At 42.6% G+C, this 24,933-nt stretch overlaps 1 protein-coding gene across 1 annotated transcript in view; it reads left to right on the top strand.

Moving 5' to 3' along the window:
- The window catches only part of Baiap2l1 (BAR/IMD domain containing adaptor protein 2 like 1), a 93,218-nt gene that overhangs the window by 26,033 nt on the left and 42,252 nt on the right, over positions 1 to 24,933 (top strand). Inside the window, exons 2-3 of the mRNA XM_021648970.2 lie at positions 5,150 to 5,225; positions 11,625 to 11,711. Coding sequence (XP_021504645.1) covers positions 5,150 to 5,225; positions 11,625 to 11,711 — 163 coding nt within the window. The remainder of the gene's footprint in view (positions 1 to 5,149; positions 5,226 to 11,624; positions 11,712 to 24,933) is intronic.

Raw genomic sequence — 24,933 nt, 5'->3', positions numbered from 1 at the left:
GTGTGTGTAAGCAAGTATGTGCATAACATAGCATATGTGGAAATCAGCAGATAACTTTCAAGAGTTGTTCATCTTCTTCCCCCGTGAGTTCTAGGAGTCAAACTCAGGTTGTCAGGTTTGTACAGCAAGTACCTTTACCTGCTGAGCCATTTCACCAGCATACATATGCATATATATTGTCTTAATAACTCTTCCCGAGGTTTAACCTATTTTAATATTAAATGCTTAAAGGGGGTTTAAGAAGAGACTAGAACAATAGCAGGTGTGTCTACAGATATACAGTACTATAGGCAGTAGGGTACAGGTATAGGTACTGAGGGTTCATCTGAAAAAGAATGGGGCCCAGAAGCTCTGGCCTCTTATAGACCTAGGACAGCTGCCTGCTCCAGTGATACAAGATGGGTGGATTTCCAGAGAGGCTAAGCAGAGTCACCCTTGTGTTTTTCTTTCCCTCCTTTTGATAATACAGTGAAATGATAGCAATATAGAATCATACATGCCACATAAATCTATATATAGTGCAGACCTTGTTAACAACAACAACAACAAACTCTAAATAAAATTTGGTAATATGGTCAGAGACATAGCTTAGTTGGTAGAGGGCTTGCCTATCAGGCATGAAGCCTTGGGTTCTACCCCTAGCACTACATAAACTGTGCAACAGTGATAACATGCACCTATAATCCCAGTACTTAAAAGGTCAAGGCAGTGGGATCCTTGGCTACATAGAGAATTTAAAGCTAGCCTAGGATACATAAGACATGTGAGGGAGGGAAAGAAGGAAAGAAACATTCTTTGAGTAATAGAGGAGTGGTGGCTGGCATGTCCCCAAAGGATCCATAGAGAAGTACTGAGAGGTAAGTGAGCCATTCACTGTAGCATCCCATGGGCAAAGGGTAGGGACAAGAGGACATCAGGGTGGGATGGAAGCATGTGTGCATGTACTGTGGTTGAAGTGCCAGGTTCCCTTCCCTATCCCAGCTGCCATTGAGAACATATCTCTTCTGCCTATAGACCAGAGATTTAATATGCCCACACGTTGGACCTCAGGCCTTGAAAACACCAGAGGTAAAACTGCACTGAGGAATTTGGTGGATCCTGAATCAGTATACTCTGGTTCCCAACCCTCATTTTTGACTGGTAGAAAGACTAGATATCTGTTGGATGTTCTTCTCTCCTTTCTGCCCAGTGATTGGGAATTAGGAATGTCGGCATAGAAACATGGCCCTGAGAGCTGTTCACGGTCAGGTTCCCGGTGGACTTGCTGTGTAGACATTGTGGTTGCAGACAACAGCCATCTAGCACCCACAGATTTGCAGCAACAAGAATGGCTTTGTTTATAAATATGAACTGACTTTTTAAAAAAGAAAAGTGTGTGTGTGTGTGTGTGTGTGTGTGCGTGCCACATATGCACAAGTGCCCACAAAGACCAAAAGAAGGCATCAGCTCTGTTGAGGCTGGAGTTACTTGGAGTTGTTACTTGCCTGGTGTGGGTACTGAAAACTGATTTGGAGCTTCTGTAAGATGAATGTGTTCTTACCTGCTAAGCTATCTCTCCAGCCCCCAAACTGACTTTAGAGAAAACCAGAAGTGACCGAGCATAGACACACAGGCCTTTAATCCCAGCATTCACTGGGCAGAATCTGTTATAAATAATGAGTTTTAGGCCATCCAGAGTGAGATAATGAGACCCTGTCTTTTAGAAATCAGTCAGTCAGTCAATCAAGTAATCAATTGCCAGAAGCCAAACATGGTGGCACACACTTACAACCCAGCACTCTTGAGACTGAGACAGGAGAATTGTAAGTTTGAAGCCAGCCTGAGCTACATGGAGAGACCCTTGTCTCAAAAAACAGTGAATGGAAAGATGGCTTAGTGGTTAAGAGCTTTGGCTGCTCTTCTAAAAGGCTGGGGTTCAGTACCCACATAGCTCATAACCATCTATCTCCGGTTCATGGGGGTCCAACACCCTCTTCTGTTCTCCAGACACACAAGTAGAACAGAGACATAAATACCACCAAAATACCCATGCACATAAAACAATAAAATAGTTTTTAATTAAATAAACAAAACAAATAATAACAGAAGTTGTACAAAAGCTTTTAATGGAGGGATAGTTTTTTTAAAAATGTAATTAGGAGAACTAGAGTAGAATACCAACACTACAGTACTCAAAGACACAGCATTCATAAACCAAGACGAGAATGATGATTTTAAAAAGGAAGAGTTAAGATACTGAAGCACTCTTAGAAAAAAATACATATATATGGTTGTGTGTATGTGTGTGATTAGAAGTACCAGGTATGGTGACGCACACCTATGATCCCAGTGCTCAGAAGGCTGAGACAGAAGGATTGTGAGTTTGAGGCCAGCCAGGGCTAGTTAGTAAGACCTTTCTCAAAAGAAAGCAAAAATCAAAAGCTTAAAAAAGAATAAAAGAGTTAGGATGTAAAATTGAGAATACTTTTCAGGTGTAGACATAAAGACAGAGTGAAAAAAATAGAAAAAAGGTGTAAAGTTAGATAAATACCGGAAGCATAAAACCTTCATCTGAGCTCCAAAAGAAATAAAAAACAAAAAGTAAAGCAAATGTTTTCCAAATCTCACAGACCTGTTTTCCACATGGGTAGAAGCCAACAAGGATCTCATAAAATAAATGGAGAAGACACCCAGAATGAGGCAGACGAGTGTTCAATTTTACAACGTAGGGGTAAAGATATGGCTTCTAAAACTAAGCTTTAAAGAAGGGGAAAGTGTGAAGCTGGGGATATGGCTCAGTCAGTAAAGTACTTGCTTGCAACTATGAGTACCTCAGTTTGTATCTCAGTCATAATAACAGCTGCAAACATCTGTATGCCAGTGCTGCAGAGGTGGAGACAGGTGCATCCCTGGGTCTTGCTGGCCAGCTAATCTAGCTGAATTGGCAAACTCCAGGTTCAATAAGAACCTTGTCTCCAAACAAGAGGAAGACACTTGTTATTCACTTCTGGTATCCACACAAACATGAATACAAATACCCCAAAAGAGTCAGGGGTCAGGACATCAAACAAGCAAACAAAAAGGCCATTGACTTTAGCAAAAGTGGATACTAAAGTCAGTAGAGCAGCATTGTAAACATTCTGAGGAAGGCAGATCAGTATATTATACTGCCCAGCAAAACAGCAAACAAATTCTAAGTAAAAGTAGTTCCAGGGGACAGTGAGAAGGCACTTGCCACCGAGCCTGATGACCTGAATCCCCAGAGCCCACAAGGTATGATGGGAGAACTAACTACCACAGAGGTTTGTCCTCTGTGTGTTGTGGAGCATTCACATTCCTCCTCTCCCTTCCTCCTGCACATACACAATACATAAATAATTTTAAAAATTTAAGTAGTTTCAGACATGTAGGGGCATGGATACACCTCTCATATATTGTTCTTACATTAGTTTGGGAGCATAATCTCCAGCTAAAAGGAATTAAGTAGACAGTGAGAATGAGAGCTCTCAGTACAGGCAGCCAGATGGGAACAGCAAGGACAACCTGGCAGGCTTGGGGGAAGTCAGGTAAGGCCGAGGGAGAGGACAGAGTCCTCGGAAGAGGTTTCAGGAAGGGAAAATGAGTTGGGAAAACTGCTGGCCATTCTGTATATTTGAGAAATAAAATTGGTAGGCCTGTGCTTGCTCTGACACTGCATGGGAAAGCATTTAGGTAGATACATAGAAGCAAGGGGGAAGAAAGGCAAGCCAGCTATTAATTCCAGGAAAAACAAAAGGCTTTACAAATAAAGGAAGTGTGATCTTTAGTACAGTCCTTGAATTGTAGTAACCAATGTTTACAGTCATAATAAATTATATTGACTGACCAAAAAGTTGTTAATTACATAGGAAGGATGACGGGTATAGTAGAGAAGTAGGTCCTCCTGAATTACAAGAGGGGGCCAGAAGTTACTGTCTAAAATTGAAGCTGAGTGAATAGTGGAAACATTGGTAATAAATGGGTTTGGAAGCATTCTTGGAAGTAATAGCAAGGGTGAATAAAATATAAAATGTGGCCTCTTTCATTGTGATTTTTATCACTGTTCAGTTACTGTAAGTTGTCGTTTACCCTCTATTTCTAGTTACTAATGGAGAGTCTTTTCTTATCTCCGAAGGATGTGTGTAAAACATCTGACTCATTGAATGTTGGCTCGTTTTCCACCTTTTATCATTTGGTCATCTGCAAATACTGCATCCATGGGAGAAGGAAGACCTGAGTGGTCCATTTATAATGATGACTATGAGGCGACTTGTTGGTCCAAGATAAAGCAGACATCTGTAGTCATCATGTTAAAGTGTTCTTGGTCATAAAGCCAGCACCTTGGCAGTGGCTTGTTATCTGTACAGATTTAGGCAAAATGAAAACAAGTTTCTAAATACTTGATAACCAGAACATTACCCTTAATTATGAATTAAGTTGAGGTAGCTGCTCAAGCAGACTATTTCCTAATGCTGGAGTGACAGCTATGAACAATCTACTTGTACCAGAGAGAGTTCTTTGGCCTCTAGGCTTACAGTCCCCACAGGCACCATAGGGATGTGAATGCCTGCTACTTGCTCCATTTATAGAAGACTCGAGGCAGCCAATGGGCAACTGAAAATCCTGGATTATATCCACCTTGCCGCCTGTTCCATTGGGTCAGAAAATGGAGCTCATTGGGGTTTTTACATCTGCTTGTTTTTGTTTTTGTTTTTAAAAAGAGAGCAGAAGATTTGGCTCAATTAGCATATGTGAAGCCCTAGGTTTGTTCCCCAAAACTGTGTGAACTAGTGATACATAGTGATACATACCTGTAATTCTAGTACTTGGGAGGTGAAAGCTAGAGGGTCAGAAGTTTAAGATCATCTTCAGATATATATACCAAGTTCCAGGTCAGCCAGGTATTCCTAAGACCCTGACTTGGGAAAAAAAAAAAAAGGAAAGAAAAAAAAAGGAAGGAAGGAGAGAGAGAGAGAGAGAAAGGAGAGAGAGAGAAAGAAAAGGAAAAAAGAGCATTTGAAAAAAAGCATTTAAGACTTTGCTGTTGATAGATCCTATTATATTGGAATTCTAGGCCTCACAGTGACAGAATCTAGATACTCCTCCCTCTTTTGGTTTATTAATTTGTTTGTTTTATGTGTTTGCTCTTCAGAATGTTATGGAACAATTCAATCCTGGGCTCCGGAATTTAATAAACCTAGGGAAAAATTATGAAAAAGCAGTGAATGGTAAGTCTTTATTTTTCTAAATTGATCAATATAAAGCACATATGAAATCTTGTAAGTGAACATTTAGCTTTAAATACTTAACACTGAATTTTAGACAGCAGTGCAGGTAGTCCTTGTGATTTGAAGTGAGGGAACTTAGTAATAGTGAAGGTACTATAAGTGACATTTTAACTTGCAAATTGCACTTTTTGATATATAAAATTAGGCTTTTGTATCATTTTCATTAACTTCTTAAAACAATTCTTTGGAAATGAATAGTTTATACGTATACTTAAAATATTTCAATATGGCCAGGTGTGCCACATGCCTCTAATCCCAGCACTTGGGAGGCAGAGGCAGTTAGATTTCTGTGAGTTTGAGGCCAGCCTGGTTTACATAATAAGATTCAGATCAGCCAGGGCTACACAGTGAGAAAAACAAACAATAATAGCATTTGAACACTAGTGTCTTGCTACATGAGAATCATTCATTCATTTAGCTGTATCGAAGAATTTCTTGCCTGTAGATAGAGTATGTTTTTGTTTTATTTTGAGATAGAATCTCACTTTATAACACATACTAGCCATCTTTAAACTCAGTAAGTCCCTCTTTTCACCCTCCCAAGTGCCAAGATTACAACTGTGAGCCACCATAACACCTTGCTGATGTATTATTTTTATAATAACATGAAAAATAATATTTTTAACCTCAATGGCAGAACATCTATGTTAAAGGTTGGGCTTAGATTCTCATTTCAAAGTAAGTGCTCCATTGAAACTGAACTTAAGGCCAGGCCCAGTGGCATAAATCTATAATCACACTACTTGGGAGTCTGAGGTAGAAGGATTACAAGTCCTGTGCTAGCTTGGGCAAGTTAGCAAGAGCTTGTCTCAGAGACAGAAAGAGCAAGAGGGGAAGGAAGGTGGAGAGATGGGGAAAAGGAAGGAGAGAGAGGGAGATTTCAGGAAGTAACCAGTTAGCTAGGGCATGCCTTCAAGATCATGCACAAGCCAGAGAAGTACTTGTCTAACATGAGTGAGACCCTAAATTCAATCCCCAACAAAATAAATAAATAAATCCAACCATTGACATTTGTCCTTCTTTTGGGATCCAGTTGCTAGCAATCTTGAAAAGCAGTTATTCCCACACTCCTAAAACTGAATGCTATTAGAATACCGTGATAATCACCCTAAAGGCAAGACAGTGTACTGTTCGGACCCTAAGCTGTGGATGACAAGGAGCATGGTAGCTGCGGTCACTAGAAAAGTAGATTGCATAGGTGTGCATTTTTTTCCCTGCAGTACCAGGAAATACAACAGATCTTGGATCTTGCTTCTCTTGTCTTCACCTTCTACAGGCAACTTCCTTTCTCTGAGAGCAAGAGGCTGGTCTTGCAGCTCTCCCTTGGCTTAATCACCAGGCCATAAAGTCATCGCTGCCTCCAGTCCTCATAGGGAAATCACTGTAACCTGTAGAGTTTTTCCCCCTGTATAGCCTGAATTACTTTCTGAGGCAGAGTTACAGACTAAGTGAGCTGCTTGCAACTTAGCCTCCTGTTAACAGGACTTTTCCCCCTAAGGACTCTTATCACTTCACCAGCTCCTAAAGATGAGTCTTTACTGATAAGTATTCCCAGAACTTCTGCAGGCCATCTGGATATGGTTTTGCTGAAGCCACAGATTTTAGATACATTTATAAAGCCCTTAGTAACAATCTGGAGTAAAGAGGAGGATATCAACCAGAAGTGCAGTCAACAGCTTCTAAAGGTGGAATGACATGTGAACGACTGAGAAAGAAATATAGATCATTGCCACAGGGATCTGAGCAGCAGTGGCTGGTGCTGACTGGAACAGGAGACCTTGCAAGAGCTGACAGACATGGATATCAGCAGAAGACACTGCTTCAAGCAGAAAGTATGAGCTCTGGGCGCCTCACTAACCTGGGAAGAAGCCTTAAACAAGTGAGACTGGACGGTGTCAGCTTAGCCGTGCATCGCAGGGTAGCACCAGGCACCACTATTGCACAAAATACTGCAGCTTCCCACAGACTGGGTGACTTAAGGTGATACTTTCTGCTTCCCCTGTAAAGGCAAGATAGCTCTCTGGAGTCTCAGGGCTTGACACACTCTGTTCTCAGGTGACCTTTCTCCCTCAAGACCACATTGGGCTCTTACATAACAGCACTAATCCTAACGGCCTAGCATTTACTAGGTTCCAGTGTAAGTCCTGCTTGTTGGTACAGCACTTCTCAAAGCAAGTTCAATGGCCAGCATCCCAGAGAACCACAAACTTAAAATCTGGAGGGGTGCAGTTGATTGAAACTATTACTATAAAAAAAAAAATGCCATGAGCTTGTGGAGTGTGGACTTGTGGGAGACCTATGGAGGCTCTAGCAGAATGGGAACCCAATGAAACTGTTTTAAGAAAAAAAATATCAGGAGGGTATAGCACATGCCTTTAAACCAAGCACTTGAGTGCCAGAGGCTGGTTAATCTTAAGCCAGCCTGGTCTACCTAGTGTATTCCAGTACCACCAGGGCTTCATAATGAGACCCTATGTCAAAAAACAAATGAAGAGTCTCTAGTAGAGGTAAGTATGTAGATAACTCTAGATTGAGGAGATGATTAAACAATCACTAAAGTACAATTCATAGGTTTCCTTAAACAGGAAGAAGCAGAAGCTCTCACAAAGTGGAGCAAAGCTATCAGAATACTGTTTTATTCTTTATTAGTTCCACATAAGTTACACAGTTTTAAAGTTAATTTAGCTTTATTTTAAAAGCAAAGCTATTTTGAAAGACTGAGGTTACATAGTTTAAAATATAAGTCAACAGTTAATTTTTTTAATGTCAACTTAATGTGTGGGTGTAAACCAAAAATTTTAACTGTTGTGTAATCCTGAACGCAACTCTCCCACCAATGTGCGCTTCAGTTTATCAGTACTTTACAACTTAAACCTTTCATTCGAACATCACTTACTGAGTTGACATTTTGCTGGCAGCACACTTGTTTTTAGGTGGAGTTGCTTTTTCTTCAGTTCCAGCTAAAGCACCATGATTTAGAGCTGAGGAAGTGAAGTACCTCAGCAGGAGTTGTGTACACTGTGGCTGACTCACATTGACCTTGGGGACAGCCTGAAATGTCTCCACTCCACTCCCTTTAGCAAAAGGCGCTGATAACATTACCCACCCTTGTCTTAACATTGTTGGGTAGATTAACTAAGTAATGACTTGAGAAGCCTATATAAATGCTATCTGTTATTGTTATATACAATATAAGTTCTTCTCCAGTCTTATAAAAATAATAGGATAGCAGAACATTGCATTTCTTATTACAGATTCAATAAAAGCCTTAATATATATATATATATTTATATTATATATATATATTTTTTTTTTTTTTTTTAACTCCATAGTAAATGCTGAAATAAATAAAATTAGAGGGCCAGGATTATGGCCTATGATACCTTCAGCTACACCTATAGATGATGAATCCTCTGACCTTTTTCTATACTTCCCCTTAAAAGTTCACCTTTTAGGTATGGTGATGTAGCTTGGTGATCGAGTGTCTCCTTAGCATATGAGAATTAAAAATACAAATGGGGGCTGGAGACATGGCTCGGCAGGTAAGAGCGCTTGCTGGTCTTGTAGAGGACCGGCCTGAGTTTTATTCCCATCACCATCGGGCAGCTCACAATTGCATATAGCTCCAGTTCCAGGGGATCTAATGTCCTCTTCTGGCTTCTGAGGCTACCTGCATATATGTGAGATATTCGCACACAGACATACACATAAATTTTTTTAATCTTAATTAAAAAAAAAATAGGGACTAGGAAGATGGCTTAGTCAGTAAAGTACTTGTCTCAAGTATTAGAACCTGAGTTTGCTCTTCAGTGCCTGTGTAAAATGTCAGGTATGGCAGCACAAGCTTATAATTCTAACACTGAGGAGGCAGAGACAGGCAGATCACTAGGGCTCATTGCTCAGTTGAGTCTAATTGGTGAGCTCCAGGCCAATGGGAGAGCCTGTCTCAAAGGTGGACCATGCTACTGAGGGTGACACCCAAGGCTGTTTTCTCTCTTCCAGACATGCATTGGTGAATATATGTAGACACATACATAAACTAAAATAAATAAATTACAACTATTTGGGTGGGTTTTTGGTTGGTTTTTTTGTTTGTTTGGGTGTTTTTTGTTTTTTGAGTTTTTGTATGTTTTTGGTTTCTTGAGACAGGGTTTCTCTGTGTAGCCTTGGCTGTCCTGGCCTACAGATCAGGCTGGCCTCCAACTCTCAGAGATCCGCTTGCCTCTGCCTCTGCCTCTGCCTCTGCCTCTGCCTCTGCCTCTGCCTCTGCCTCTGCCTCTGCCTCTGCCTCTGCCTCTGCCTCTGCCTCTGCCTCTGCCTCTGCCTCTGCCTCTGCCTCTGCCTCTGCCTCTGCCTCTGCCTCTGCCTCTGCCTCTGCCTCTGCCTCTGCCTCTGCCTCTGGGGTGCTGAGAGTAAAGGCATATACCACAACTGGCCAACAACAACCTACTTTTTAGCCTGTCCTGGTGGCATAGGTTTGTAATCCCAGCTCCTTGGTAGGCTACAGCCAGAAGGATTACAAAGTCAAGGCTAGCCTAGAAACTTAACTGAGACCCTGTCTCAAAATGAAAATACAATGAACATACTGAAGGTATCACTCCCTGGTGAAGCACTGGCCTTGGGTTCAACATGCAGTACACAGACAGCCAGCCAGTGTGGCCTCTGACTCTCTTTGGGTAAAGTGAATGGGCCAGAAATCCATTTAGTTCCAAGTTTCTGTGCTTGCCAGAGCTCCAGGAAAAACTGGTTTCTGTGTATGAAGGCACTCTCTGAGTTTAGGGGAAGGGTGGAACTTTTTTCCTCCAAAATCACACTGACTTTGGCCTGAAAAGTGAAAGAAGCCAGGCTGCTGTTTGTTCATCCCACACTGACTTTGTTAGAGAACTTTACAGAATTGACAGCCTTCATTTCCAAAGGAGTACATACCTTGTCCAAGTACCTTCAGGGTCAGTGTGAAGGAGAAATGGTTTTAAAATTTTTAATTTGACTTTTAAATTTTGTGTGTGTGTGCTCACACGCATGTGAGTGAGGGTGCCCACAGAGACTATAGAGACATATGCCTTGGAGCTTGAGTTACAGGTAATTGTGAGCCTATCAACATGGGTACTGGGAACTGAACTTGGGTCCTCTGCCAAGAGTAAGGTGCATTCTAAGTACTGAACCATCTCTCTACTTAAAAAAATACTATTTTTTTTTTAAATTAGAGAAATACATTTTTAGGATGATGAGAACCTAGTTTCTGTTGGAATAAAACCTTTGCTTGTTTCTGCTGGAAGGAAAAGGAAGGAGAACATTGAGTTATTTAATTTATTTTTTTAAAGATTCTTTATTATATATATAATGTTCTGTCTGCATGTACACCTGCATGCCAAAAGAAGGCACCAGATCTCATTATATAGTTGTCAGCTACCATGTTGTTGCTGGGAATTGAACTCAGGCCCTCTGGAAGAGCAGCTAGTACTCTTAACCTCTGAGCCATTTCTCCAGCCCCCTGGTTTGTTGTTGTTTTTAATAAGTTTGTAATTTGCAGAATGCTAATGTATTTCAAATTTCATAGATTATTTTTTTAAACCCCAGTAACAAATATGTTGGTTGGTTGTGACTCACGGTACTCTTTTTACATGGTTAGGGATTGAACCCAGGGCATAGTGCATGCTAGGCAAGGACTCTGCACTGAGCCGTGCTCTTAGCCTCTCACCAGGGGATTCTAGGCAAGCACTCTTCATCTCTTCATCCTGTTTATTTTTATTTTGAGATAGAGTCCTACCAAGTTCTCCAGGCTGGCCTTGAACTCACTCTGTAGCTTTGAATCCCCCCCCCCATCGCAGGCTTTTGAGTAGCTAAGATTATAGGCCTGTACCACCAGACCTGGAGCTTTTTGATTTGGTGGTTTGTTTGTTTGTTTGTTTGTTTGTTTGAGATAGGGTTTCTCTGTGTAGCCCTGGCTGTCTTGGAACTCACTCTGTAGACTAGGCTGGCCTCAAAGGAAGAGATTCGCCTACCTCTGCCTCTTGAGTACTAGGATTAAAGGCGTGCACCACCTTTAGTGTGTTTTATTAATGTGCTTTCATAAAACAGGTTCCTGGGCCACTTGCACCCAATATTCCTTGAATGATGACATGACTGACCTGCAGTCATAAAATGTACCTGTTCCCAGTGACAGTTTGATGTGAGGAATACTTGCCCTGGAACTGGCTTCAGGATCGGGGCCTTGTGAACTTCCTGAAATAGTCTGGTCTAGAAGTTCTTGTAGCCAGAGGCATTCTGGGATGTTGAACCTGGGTTACTTCCACCTCTCCTTGTCTAAGTAGTGATTTTGTGTATCGCATTCCTGTCTAGCTATGATCCTGGCAGGAAAAGCCTACTACGATGGAGTGGCCAAGATTGGTGAGATTGCCACTGGATCGCCTGTTTCAACAGAGCTGGGTGAGCCGACCACCTTTTTGTTGTTGTTGTTTAAACAAAAACCTAGCCTGCTGTCCTGACCTTGAGAAGAGTATGTCAGGTGTGTCAAGAACACAAAGGAGAACTAGTTGGGCATTGTAGTTTGAGTTCACCTTGGCTCATGAAAATAGAAGGTTCTTTTGGAGGGCAGACCAAGCATAGAGGGGCTCAGGGTCAAGGTGGGGGTCCCTTCCCAGGCCTCTTGGGAGCTCTGCTCCTGCCTCTGCTCCCTGGGTTCTGGCCTGCCACCTCATATCCCTGAAGTTCCAGCTTGGAGAACTGTGACCTACATTTTGAACCAAGGTGGGTAAGACAGGCCAAATGCTTTGGGTGACTCACCTTGTGGAAAATGACTCCTTGACTCCTTTATGCTGTGTTCTTGGCTCCCACTGCTTCCACAGTTGCCTTTGGTTGTGATTTTTCCGGTTTTGCTGGTATGAATGGATCCCCTGTGCAGGCAAGGAGGGTAGCCACACCCTAGGGAGCCCCCACTACAGCCAAGGGAAGCTGGGCTTCTATTTACAGAGCTATGCCACTGCTCTGCGGTCATCTCCTGCAGGGCAGGGCCACTTTGCTAATAGGCCCACATGTCACCCTCATCTAAAATTTGTGGACTATGTTTTATTGTGTGGATGTTAAGAATTCTGCTTTAAGAGTTCTGAAAAGCACAGTGAAGAGTGAATGTGTATTTAAAGAGTGACATGTCCATCTCTACTTGGTGTCCAGTAGTCTTGAGGCTTCTCAAGGTTGCCTGAGAAACTCTGACCATGTTCAAAGGCTGGAACAAGCCAAAGACTTGATGCTGGTGGCAGGGTGTGGGGCAGGCTGGGCCCATGTCCTCTGGCTGCTTTATGCCTAAGAAGTTGGTGAAACAATAGACAAAAGGCACAGTATACCTCTGCAGTGATAGTATATGATGAGTAGCAATGCTGCCGTGTTTAATAGCAGCAATCACATAAGGTTTTTTAACCCCCAGCTCATGTTCTGTGGTTTTGTGACTTCCCAGTGTAATGACAACCAGTAGCAGCTCTGAAGCATCATTAGTTTAATGACATGCAGCCAGCCTTACATAGCAGATAGTAATATTTTAGACATTTGGGGGTTTCAGAAGCAACTGGGATGATAATAGGGCTCCAAAAATAAGATTAAATTAGAAAGAAACATCCCATTGTGCCAGGCATCAGGGGAAAAAAGGTATGACCCTCTCGTTAAAACATATGGTGCTCTGACTCACCACCATTCAGCTTGCCGTTTTAATGTTTTATGGGTCTTGCCACTGTTTAAATAAGACTTCTGTTCCACACCTTGCTTTATTCAGCTGCAAGTTCATAACATTGAATCAACTATTTCCACAGCAACAGTGTTGTTATAAACACCACCTTGAAATGCCAGTTTCAGTGGGGAAAGTATGTTGTGAAGGTGAATGTTCCTTCTATGAAGAGGAATTGAAGTAAAGTTTCTTCCAAGCTTCACTTTGTTTCTAGTTACCTAATTGTTTATGTCTACTCGTTGAATTACTAGGTTGTTTTTTTTTTTAACCCATTTACAATTTCTCTAGATTTAAAAGTTTACTTCAGTAAGTCTTGTTTTGAGGGAGTTAATAATAATCTCTTTTGACTTGCATAGTTTTTCTTTTGGTATTGTTTTAAATACCATACTATATCCACTTAAATTCCCAGTATGAAAGAACATTAGACAATTCACATATTGTTAAAAAGTAGAAGAGGAAGAAGGAAGAGAAAGAAGGGCGGGGGAAATGAGAATGAGTACTTCGCACACAAGCATGAGGACCTGAGTTCAGATCTCTAGCCTTCGTGTACAAGCAGGGTGTGGCAGCACATGCCTACAGTCCCATCTCTAGGGAGGCAGAGACAGGAGTCTCTGGGCCTTGGTGGTCAGGTAATATTCCTGAATAGGTAAACACCCTATTCATTGAGAGACAGCGTCTCAAAAATAAGGTGGAAAAGCTAGTAATAGAGACACATGACATCAACCTCTGTCCTCCACAGACATGCACACATGTTCATAGGTACCTGCACACACCCCTCCCCCAACAAAGAAAGACTAAATAACCAAAGGTAGTTTGTGTTTTTTCGTTTTCCAACACTTTTGTGCGGTTATTGCCTGTGGGTACTGGTACTCATAACCTTATGAAACGAAGTTTATTTAAGACTGTTTCAGTTTGGTCTCTGTCGCTGTGATGAAACACCATGACTAAAAGCAACTCGGGGAGGAAAGAATGTACTTGGTTTACACTTCCATATCACAGTTCATCAATGGCAGTGGGGCAGAAGCTCAGACCAGGCAGGGACCTGGAGGCAGGAGCTGATGCGGAGCTGCTTACTGACTTGCTCCTCATGGCTTGCTCAGCCTGATCTCTTACATCACCAAAGACTGCCTGACCAGGGATGACACCACCTACAGTGAGCTGGGCCCTCCCACATTAATCATTAATGAAGAAAATGCGCCATAGGCTTGCCCACAGACCACCCTAGCTAGGACATTTTCTTATTTGAAGTTCCTTCTTTCCAGATAACTCTAGCTTGTATCAAGTTGACATAAAACTAGCGAGCACAAAGACTCAGGAGTGGTCAGGTGTGACAACACAGGCTTGTAATCCCAGCTCCTTGGAAGCTAAGGCAGGAGGATCACAAGGTCAGCCCTGGGGCCTGAGCTGTATGGTGAGGCTCTTTCTCCCAAAAAAGGGAGAAGGACAGGGACTGCCAAGATGGCTTAGCAGTAAAGGTTCTTGTTGGTGGCCGACAACCTGAGTTCAATTTCAGGGACCCATCTGGTAAAAGAAGAAAACTGACTCCTTCAAGTTGTTTTTCAACCTCTACGTGTGCGCTATATCTACAGCTATGCTCATATGTGCGTATGTGCACACACAATTAATGTAAATTTAGAAAAACTTTAACCGAAGGACTCAAGTACAGCTTGGGACAGTACTTGGCTAGCACACAAAGAGTTCCATCCCTAACACAAAGACTACAGTATAACTGCAAAGAGGCTATGAATCATTTCAAATTTTTCATTCAGCATGTCTTTAGAAGATGGAAGGGGTTTTAGCTATAGGTGGGTTTCCATTTAGGCAGTCCCACCTGGCCTCTGTTCGTCTGTTGTTATGTGAGTACACTAGTATGCTTTTTTCTCAAACGTGACGAAATGTCTACCTTAGAGATTTAAGCAATAGGCATGTTCATTACTCCATGTAAGGCCAGGGGCAGCAAGTTCATGCTGCGTCAGCTATCACCAAGAGATTCCATCTCTTTCTTCTTGTCTTCATACCCATTTCCTCATGGCTCCAAGATAACCACCAGTCTGATTATCGCAATTGTCTCCTCATTGTCTCCAAATACAGGAAGTAAAATGTCTCCTCATGTCCTTTTATAAGGACACACCCAGAAGCTCCAGCACACATCCCTCTCTACTCCAGGTTAGGTTACACTTGTCCACTTCCGGCTGCCAGAAAAGATTCCTTGGTGTGGCCAGCCAAGGGCTGCGGAGGAGACGACTCAGCTGTTAGAAGACAGTCCTGACATCAGGCATCTCTGGCATTAATGATCCGGTTTCAGTGGTTTTGGGTGAAGGGAAGGACATTACACAAATGTTCCTACAGACATTTGTGATGCGTTTTGCATGTGTCTAGGATTGGAATGGCCTTTTTCCCCCGCCCATGTGGACTGGTATGCATTTGCCCAGCATTTGTATACATCAGACCTTGTCACCTGTTCCCATTGCACTTCTTTTTTCCAGAAGACCACAGCTGCCCTTAACAGTCTGTTCCTTTTTAGAGGCAATAATCTAAACGCAAAGGAAGAAGGGCATTAGGGATTTTTTTTTGTTTGTTTGTTTCTTTCACCCACTGAGTTTTATTGCTCACCTTTGATATCTTGTGACCATGGACTCCAGGGCATTTTCCTTTGTTCTGCTCTTTAGCTGCTTTCCTGTGTGATTCCTGCGGCCTTGTGATTGAAAACTAAGGGAATAGAGAAAAATTTAAAAACATGATCCGTAAGGTTACTGCTGCGTGCAGCTACCTCCCATCACCTGAACAATCTCTCCTAGTGAGTGTGCTGGCAGACACTGTGCCTGCTTATGTCTAGCCGACTTTTCCCGGTGATAAATGTAAGGCTGTCTCTGGTTGCATTGTAGAAGTGGTAGTGATCCTAAATACTTGTGAGCTAGCCCCATGCCCAGCATTTCACACACAGTTACCAAGTAGTTTCCACTGTAGGCCTGTGTGGTGGGCATAAGTGCCTTCCATCTCTCACGGGCAAGACCTCGAGGTGCCGTAACTTGTCTCAGATCACCAGGTAGTTAGTTGGTGGTCTGACTTTAGAATGAGTTCCTCACCTTTGCACTGTCATTGAGGCAAAGGGGAGAGGAAGGAACCAGCCCAGGAGCCACTGAAGCCTCAACTATAGGGGCCTTTTCAGAAAATGATGAAGCCAAGCATGGTGGCTCATACCTGTGATCCCAGCCCTCAGAGTCTGAGTTTAAGTTAGTCACACCCTAACTCAAAAAGAAAGAGGAGGCAAGGCAAGAAACACTTACCTTCAAGCCCAAAGACCTGAGTTTGCTCCCTGGAATCAGGAAAGAACCAATTCCAAAAAATGGTCTTTGGGCTACTACATGCCTACACACCATGACAAATACTGCCCATATCCCAACCTCCCAAATTTTTATGTAATTTTAAAACTTAAAAAAGAGAGAAAATTATCAAATATGATGTTAGTGGCAGAGCGGGCCTGGCCAGTGTGTTTAGTGGTAATCAGTACCCTGGAAAATTATGTTTTCCCGCAGATCTGTTAACAGGAGTCAAGGAGTGAGTGATATGGAAATAACAGATAAACCACACTCAAAAACACATATGTATGCACAAAGTGTCTTTTCCTGTCTGCCCAAATTATTCTCACTGAGAATGTGTGGGGGATGCTTCCCCCAACACCTGAAGTCCTCACTCATTCCATTCATTCCTGGGCAAAGTTTTTCTGAGTGATCACAGTTGCAGTGTTCCCTTCGGGTGGTTGCTAGGTCTAAGAACAAACAGCAATTACTTCCTTTGCAGAGCTAAGAGATAACCTACTTCCATAGTGACTGCAATGGGTCACTCTCCCTGGAGATGTACTTTGTAGCCAAACAAGACAGAGGAAGATCTGAGAAGCCCAATATCAGTATGGAGGTGGGCAGGTCTGGCAGTCTTCAGTGTAGAGCGCACACCGTACAGCCATAGCCCGGGAAAGACCCTGTGCCCAGGGCAGTGAAGCCAGGCTATTGTTTACTATCCTGAGACCTCCTAGTGGGAGGCTGCCTGTCACTGGAGAGACCTTCCTAAAGGTTGTGGTGTCAGTTTGCTGGGTGCAGCCAAGCTTGGGCAACACTTGGCCTTTATGAGTGGGTTGGGCTTGCTTAAAGGAAGTGAAGGTCGCGCTGTGCAGTTTGAAGGATAAATGAGATAATGTGCCTCCCAGCTTCTAAAATATCAAAGACCATAAAGGTGCCTCTAGTTCCCACTTTACAAGCACTTGGGGAATCAACAAGCACTACTAGTGTTCTTCCTAGACAGTCTTTTCATTCATAAAGTAGGCAATGTGAATTTGTAAGAGTACACATTTTTCCATGATGACTCTTGTTTACTCATGAGTCAGTCATTCCATTCTCGCTATATCTTTGGGTTTTTGTTTCATTTCCCTTCGTTTTTCTTTCTTCTATTTTTCTTTTTTTAACTTCATAGCTGGCACATTTAACATGTTCATTTTAAATATTGGTAGTTCTTGCTTTACATGGCAATAGTACCAGAACAACGACTGTGCAAATTCAAATCTTGCAGTCATCTTAATATTCAGAGGAGACAATTATGGTTGTTGTGGCGCCTTTAAAAAGGTTTGGCTGAGTTGGGTGGTGGTTGTGCACGCCTTTAATTCCAGCACTCAGGAGGCAGAGGCAGGCTGATCTCTGTGAGTTTGAGGCCAGCCTGCTACAGAGCAAGTTCTGAGACAGCCAATACTACACAGAGAAACCCTGTTTTGGAAAATAAACAAAACTTGGTTGAGCCAAGTGTGCTCGTACACACCTTTAATGCCAGCACTTGGGAGGCAGAGGCAGGAAGAGCAATGAGTTTGAGGTCAGCCTGGTCTGCATAGTGAGTTCCCGGACAGCCAGGGCTACACGTGAGACATTGTCTCAAAGAACAAAACAAAACATAACAAAATTTGGGTTGGGGATGAAGCTTAGTGGTAGAATGCTTGCCTACCATACTTGAAGTTCTAGGTTCAATCCCACACACTGCAATAGGGAAAAAAAAATATTAAAAACTCAACATATTACCCAGGTATGGTAGTACTCACCTATTATCACTTGGGAGGCTGAAGCAAGAGGACATACCATGCATGTGCACACTCATGCATGCACACATGTGCACGGGTAGAGAGATAGAAATTAAAATAGAAAATAAATGAAAAGCAATAGCCTGTAGCCAAATACCAGTGGAATTGATAAGGCGTAGCTGACTGAGCCAGTTGTCCTGCTTGGTTTCAGCAGACTCTGCATATGCAACCACAGGAACTAAAAGGAGCCCAGATTTATTGGTATAATTGAAGGAAGTGGTTGTGATGAAAAGGATGAAGATGTTTCTGAGAAAATGATGCCAGCAAAATCCCTTCACATGAAAGGAACTCCTCAAGACATTTTGCAACTCCATAACCACAAAGGATAGAATGTTAGAAGCTGTTTGTGATACTTACTATGAAATATATTTTTGATCTTTGTCCAGATTACTAGCCCAGAGCTTCTAACCTTTGACTCTTAGTCTCCGGAAGGATAAACCTTTGTATGCTAAGAAGTTGACTGACAACTGGGATACCTGAGGCTCAAGGTGGGGGCTGCTTGCCAGAAAATGAGTAAACAAGTAGTTATGGCTACCTAAAGAAGCTTCTGTAAGAAGGACTTCGTTGAGGGGGCTCTACATAGGTGAACAAGTTGACTCATGGAGTGCAGTGCCCAGGGAGAGAATGGAAGCCTGTTCATGTGCTCGAAGCATCCCTCCAGGAGTATCCTTCCTCCCTTCCTTCCTTCCTTCCTTCCTTCCTTCCTTCCTTCCTTCCTTCCTTCCTTCCTTCCTTCCTCCCTTCCTTCCTTCCTCCCTTCCTTCCCTCCTTCCTTCCTTCATTCATTTCTTTCATATTTTTGTTTTTGTTTGGTATTGTTTTTAGATTTTTGTTTGTGTTTTGAGATAGTTTCTCTGTGTAGTCCTGGCTGTCGTAGAACTCACTCTGTAGACTGGACTGCCCTTGAATTCAGAGATCTACCTGCCACTGCCTCCCAATCGCTGGAGCTAAAGGTGTGGGCCTCCACCTCCCAGTCAGAAGTCCTTTCTATTGAACCAGTAATGTTTACCTGTTCTGGTAGACCCCCATAACCAAACTCTTGGAAGCCAAGGTGGGAACTCAGCTTATAGCTGACAGGTGATAGTGTCAGTGATAATCTATTTTCTATCAGCTGTGAATAGGAGCAACCTTGTGAGACTGAGCTTTCAGCCGGTGGGATGTGTCACAGTCTTCAGCTAGACAGTGTCAGAATTGCATTTGAGATCACATAGTTGTCATCCAGTGCAGAACTGCTTCCTGAGTGTGTGTGATTGTGGTCACAAAGCATTGTGTGTTTCGAAAATACAGAGAGAAATTTGAGTTTGTCTTTTCCTGACCCCCCCCCCCCCACGTACACATTGGGAGTCAAACCCACAGCTTTGCACATGTCAGGTAAGTGCTCTACCACTGAGCTATATTCTTCATCTTTTTCATACGTATCTAAGCAGATCCAAACTTAGAAAGCATATGACAATTTTTTTAAAGACTGAAAAAAAATGTTCTAGATTCTGAAGTTATATGAGAAGCCAGCAAGCACTGTTGAAATTATTCATAAGAAATTTGCTCATTTCTGTGAGACATGGTCACACTTTGTAGAGAAGGCTTTCCTCAAGTTCTTGCTCCTCTTGCCTCAGCCTCTCAAGTGCTGGGATTACAAGTATGTGTCACCACACTGGTTTACCCTAAACCAGCTCTGAAAAGAGAAGTCAACTGGTATGGTAGAACCCACCACCCAGGTACTCAGGAGGATGACATTTAAAACAACAAATTTGAGGCCAGCCTAGGCTACCTAGTGAGACCCTGCTCAGAACAACAACAACAAAACAGAAATTAACTTTAATTCTTAATGTTTCTAGTAATTTAAATTACGTATGAAGAGAAAAGGGAGGCTGGGAACCAAATTCAGTTCCTAGAATGCTTGCCTAACACACACATCACCCTGGGTCAGTCCCCAGACAGCATAAAAGCAGACACATGGGCACGTGCCTAGAATCCCAGGACTTTGTCGGGGCTGAAGATGGGGGTAGGGGGAAGACCATATATTCAAGGTCATTCTTAGTATATAGTGAGTCTTCTTCAGGCCAGCATGGACCACTTGAAATTGCTAAAAGCAAAAACAAAAAACCAGCAAGCTTTTACATACAGATGGTTAAGCTTGAGTGACCCTGCCAGAACTTTGATAGGAACAACTGTTTCTTACTGGGTATTTGGTCTTAACAGACCTTAACAGTCTGAGCCCAACAACCACAGCACTCCAAAGCCTCAGTCCTTAACCACTTGGTCTTGCTGGGAGGAATAGACTCAGAGCACTGTAGTGCTATGGACAGGGTTCAGCAGGTAAAGTGGTCTAACCCATTGTGTTTGATTCCTAAATAATAACTCACAGGGTCAAAGTCATGGCTACAAGCTGCAGTCATACACACAAAACTTGATGCCACGACCACAGCTCAAGCTGGCAGCATGCTGACCTCCAGTACATGAGAGAGGAACTGCGGTGTCAGTAGGCGGCAAGCAGCGCTTATACTTTAAACTTAGAAAGCACTGAAAAGGTGAAACAGAAAATGGCCAGGAGAAACTGTTTTAGGAAAGTATTTCAAAGAGCCTCCATCTATTTTTTGATCCTTAAAGCAGAAACAAGCAGGGAAAAAAAGAGGTTATTTGCATTTATTAAAAAAAAAACAAAACAGAAAACAGCTTTTTTTCTGGGAATTTATAAACATGCTTTCATTTTTTTTTTTATGTAGTGTTATTTGTTTCAATTTGGTAAGCTATTCCATTATTTTGAGTTATGTATTTAATTTCTTTTTACATTTTATTTGTGTGTGTGTGTGTGTGTGTGTGTGTGTGTGTGTGTGTGTGTGTACACGCCATGGTGCTGGTCTGGGGAACAGAGGACAACCTGTGAACATCGGTTCTCTCCTACAATGTAGGTTCCAAGGATTGGACTCCGATTGTCAGGCTTGGCTGTAGCCTGGGGCATCTTCCCACACTCCAGACCAGATTATTAAATTGGAAACAAAATAAGTTCTTCTAATCAGTTTCTCCCTTCCTCTTTCCCTTTCCCTTTCTTCCTTGATTTTTGAGGCAGTCTCATATACTCCCAGCTACCCTCCAACTCACAACCTTCCCGTGACTTTCTGACTGCTGGAAATACAGGCATGTACTGCTGTGCCGGTTTGTGTTTTTTCTCTTACTGATTTTCAGATGGACAGTCTTTAGTCTTAAAAATTAAAGCAGGAAAGGGTATGAAGAAATATTTTTGAAAGAAATATGCAATGCTGGGAATAAAATGCTTACTGTGCAAGCCTGAGAGCTGCATCAGATTCCCAGCATCTGCACAGAAGCTCTCTTGTTGGGGAAATGTGGAGAGCAGGCAAAGACAGAGGATCTTTGGGGCTTACTAGCCAGTAAGCTCCTGGTTCAAAGACCCTGTCTTAAAAAAATAGGGCCAGGCATGGTAGTGCACACCTTCAATCCTAGCACCCAGGAAACAAATAGATGGATCTCCGAGTTCAAGGCCATTCTTCGATAGTGAGTTCCAGGCTAGCCAGGGCTACATAGTGAGATCCTGTCTCAGTAATAACAATAATAATAATAGCATGGAGAGTGACAGAGGAAGACATTCAACATCAACCTCTGCCTCCACACAAATTTACACATGCACAGAAGCATACTGATTCCAAAAGTGTAGTGAATAGATTCGGAAGGTGTAAATAAAACAAAAGCATTCATAGTAGCCAGTAAGAGCACAGCAGGGCGAACCAGTTATACCCAACCCAAACCACCTGCTCTCTAGCTACAGGCTGGGCTCATTTTAAGGCGATCAGACCCTTCCCACAGACAACAAAAAAGAAACAATAGGGTGTTCATTGGTTTACCTGGCAGTATCCACCACATGCCAGGTGCTGTCCTAGCACCACATGCACAGTGACTCTGCAGTCCTCATTGACAACCCTATGAGATATGTGTCATTAGCATCATATCCCTTTCACAACTGTGTAAACAGGCTCAAAGGGAGGCACTTGCCCTCATCACCTAGCTACTAATTGACTAGATCCCAGCCATGTGGCCTATGGTGCCAATTTAATTTTTTATACTTGTGATTTTAAAATTATCTTTTTAACTTATTTAATTGGGGATGGGTGCAACACATGTACCATCGCATGTGAGTAGAGGCCGGGGACAACTTGAAAGAGTCAATTCCCTCCTTCCCGTGTGGGTCCTGGTAATTGAACATGGGTTGTCAGGCTTGGCAGCAGGTGACTTTATCCACTGTGATGACACATTTGACACAAGAAATTTAAAGGGGGAAGGGTTTCTTTAGGCTCACAAGCTTTGTGGTGGGGAGGCCAGGGCAGAGTTTATAGCAGTGGGAGAGTGTGGCAGAGGCTCTTCACATCTTAGTGGATCAGGAAGCAGGGAACTTACATTAGAACTAGACAGAACTATACTCTTCCAGACCCACCGTCAGAGATCCACCCTAATGGCCAGGCTCGTTATCCAAAATTTGGTCCCACAACCTCCTGAAACAGCACCCCCAGCTGGGGACCACATGTCAAATGCACACCCCTGTGGGAGATATTTCATGTTTGAACCATGACAGGCCCCATAGAGGTGAGGTTACGAGATCTTTATTAGTGTGACATTTAATGCTACCTGATTCCTTAGACACATACCCTACATACTAATCTGAAACAACAACACCTGCGTTTTTATTTTAATAAAAAATTATTTGAATTTGGAAGTGTACAAACAGAAACTTACCCTATTTCAATCTAATTTTCTCAGTCCATTAAACTGATCTTTTTCTGCTAGAAGAAAAGTATATGTCCAAGCAATTCAAGATAAGGAAGAAAGGACTGTAGAGATGTTGCCATGGTTAAGAGGACCTGAATTCAGTTCCCAGCACCCAGGTTGAATAGCTCAGAAATACCTACAACTCCAGTTCTAGGGGATCTTACTCCCCACTTTTGTACTTCTAAGGCATGTGGACATGTGTGCATAAACACGCTTGAGAGCACACAAACACACACAAATATTTTATATTAAAATATAAAATTAAAAAAGGAAGGGTGTGGGTACTCTTTTGCTCATGTTGCGAGACTGACTCGGGGGCAAAGCAATGGCCTGTCATGTTGGGGGATCAGTGCCAGGGAGCTAGGAACTCTGCCTTGGTGCTGACACCATCCTTGGTGCCTAGAGCTTGGTACCTTGTTAGGAATGAACGTGGGTTTCTCAAACTGTTGACAGCACTGTATCAGAAAGGGAGCACCTGGTTCTAGCACACAGGAGAGAGGCACTTGAGAGCACACCAAGGACAGTGGCTTTGCTCCGGAGTCCAGGAATAGCAAGGGGCCATGAAGAGAGTGAGGCCTAGCCTGCTTGAGCAAACATTTGCCAGCATGCAGCAGTGCCATGGTGAGGAGGGCAGCTCTAGTAGGGAGACTACACATTTTCCTTGTTAGATCGGTTGAATACTTTTCTGTTAGGAAAGGCAAAAACACAGGAAAAGATACTAAGAAATACAAACAAGATAACCACTTCTCACCTAACCAAGCAGCTACAATTAAAAAGACAGCCAAGAGCCAGCAAGATGGCTGTAGTGGGTAAAAGTATTTGTGATCAGCCAGCTAACCTAAGCTAGATCCCGGGGACCAACGGTAGAAAGAGAGAGCTGACTCTCACAAGCTGTCCTCTGACCTCTACATGTGCACCTAGTTTGTGTTCGTTCTCTATCTCTATCTCTATCTCTCTCTCACACATGCACACACACAAATTTATATATATTTAAGATTTATTTATTTATATAATTTACGTACATAAATGGTCTGTCTGCATAATTGGATCCCATTATAGGTGGTCATGAGCCACCATGTGGTTGCTGGAAATTGAACTCAGGATCTCTGGAAGAGCAGCCAGAACTCTTAACTGCTGAGCCCCTAAAACTGTTTTTAAAAACAGTCAAAAACAATATTAGCAAAGATGTAGCAAGCCAGGCATGATAGTACAAGTTTCTAATCACAGCACTTGGGAGGCAGAGGCAGGCTAGTCTCTGAGTCTGAGGCCAGCCTGATCTACACAGTGAGTTCCAGATCGGCCAGGGAGACCCTCTCTCAAAATACAAATGCAGAAAAACTGAGGGCCTTGTATACTGTTGTAGGAATATAAAATGGAACAGCTATATTGGGAAGCAGCTCAGTTCCTTAAACTCCCATGTGGTGCAACCGTTCTCCTTTTTAGGTGCATATGAGAAATGAAGTGTGTGACACTATACAACCTTAAATGTGAACATCAGTTATAGCTGATGATTAGAAAGCCGATTTGTGATCCTTCCCTATAATGAAGCGTTATTTAGCTATGAAAAAGGAAGTACTGATTCATGCTGCCCCGTGGTTGAGCCTCTAAAACATGCTAAGTCAAAGAAGCTAAGTAAAATGGTCATATATTGCATGATTCCATTCAAAAACATTAATAAGCACAAAACAGAATTTGAAGTTCCAGGAGGAACACATGGTTGCCTAGTAAGTAGTGGGATTCTTTTAGTCTGATAAAAACACTGGTGGACTAGGCAGCCGTGTGGGTTGCACAGCATTGCAAATATATATACAAAATGTTACTATTAACACTTAGGGGTACTTCACTGACAGCAACAACGAAAAATAAGTTGGGCTGGAGAGATCACTCAACAATTGAGAACACTTGCTGTTATCCATAGAGGACTCAAGTTTAGATTCTAGCACCCACAATGGTCAGTTCACAACCACCTGTCACTCCAGCTCCAGGGAGATCTGAGGCGGCTGGCTTCCACAGGCACATGCACCCCTCCCTCACACACA

This window comes from Meriones unguiculatus, chromosome 15 (genome assembly GCF_030254825.1).
Source record: "Meriones unguiculatus strain TT.TT164.6M chromosome 15, Bangor_MerUng_6.1, whole genome shotgun sequence".
NCBI lineage: Eukaryota > Metazoa > Chordata > Mammalia > Rodentia > Muridae > Meriones > Meriones unguiculatus.
Note: the sequence above shows the minus strand (reverse complement) of the source record. Positions and strands in the feature narration are given on the sequence as shown.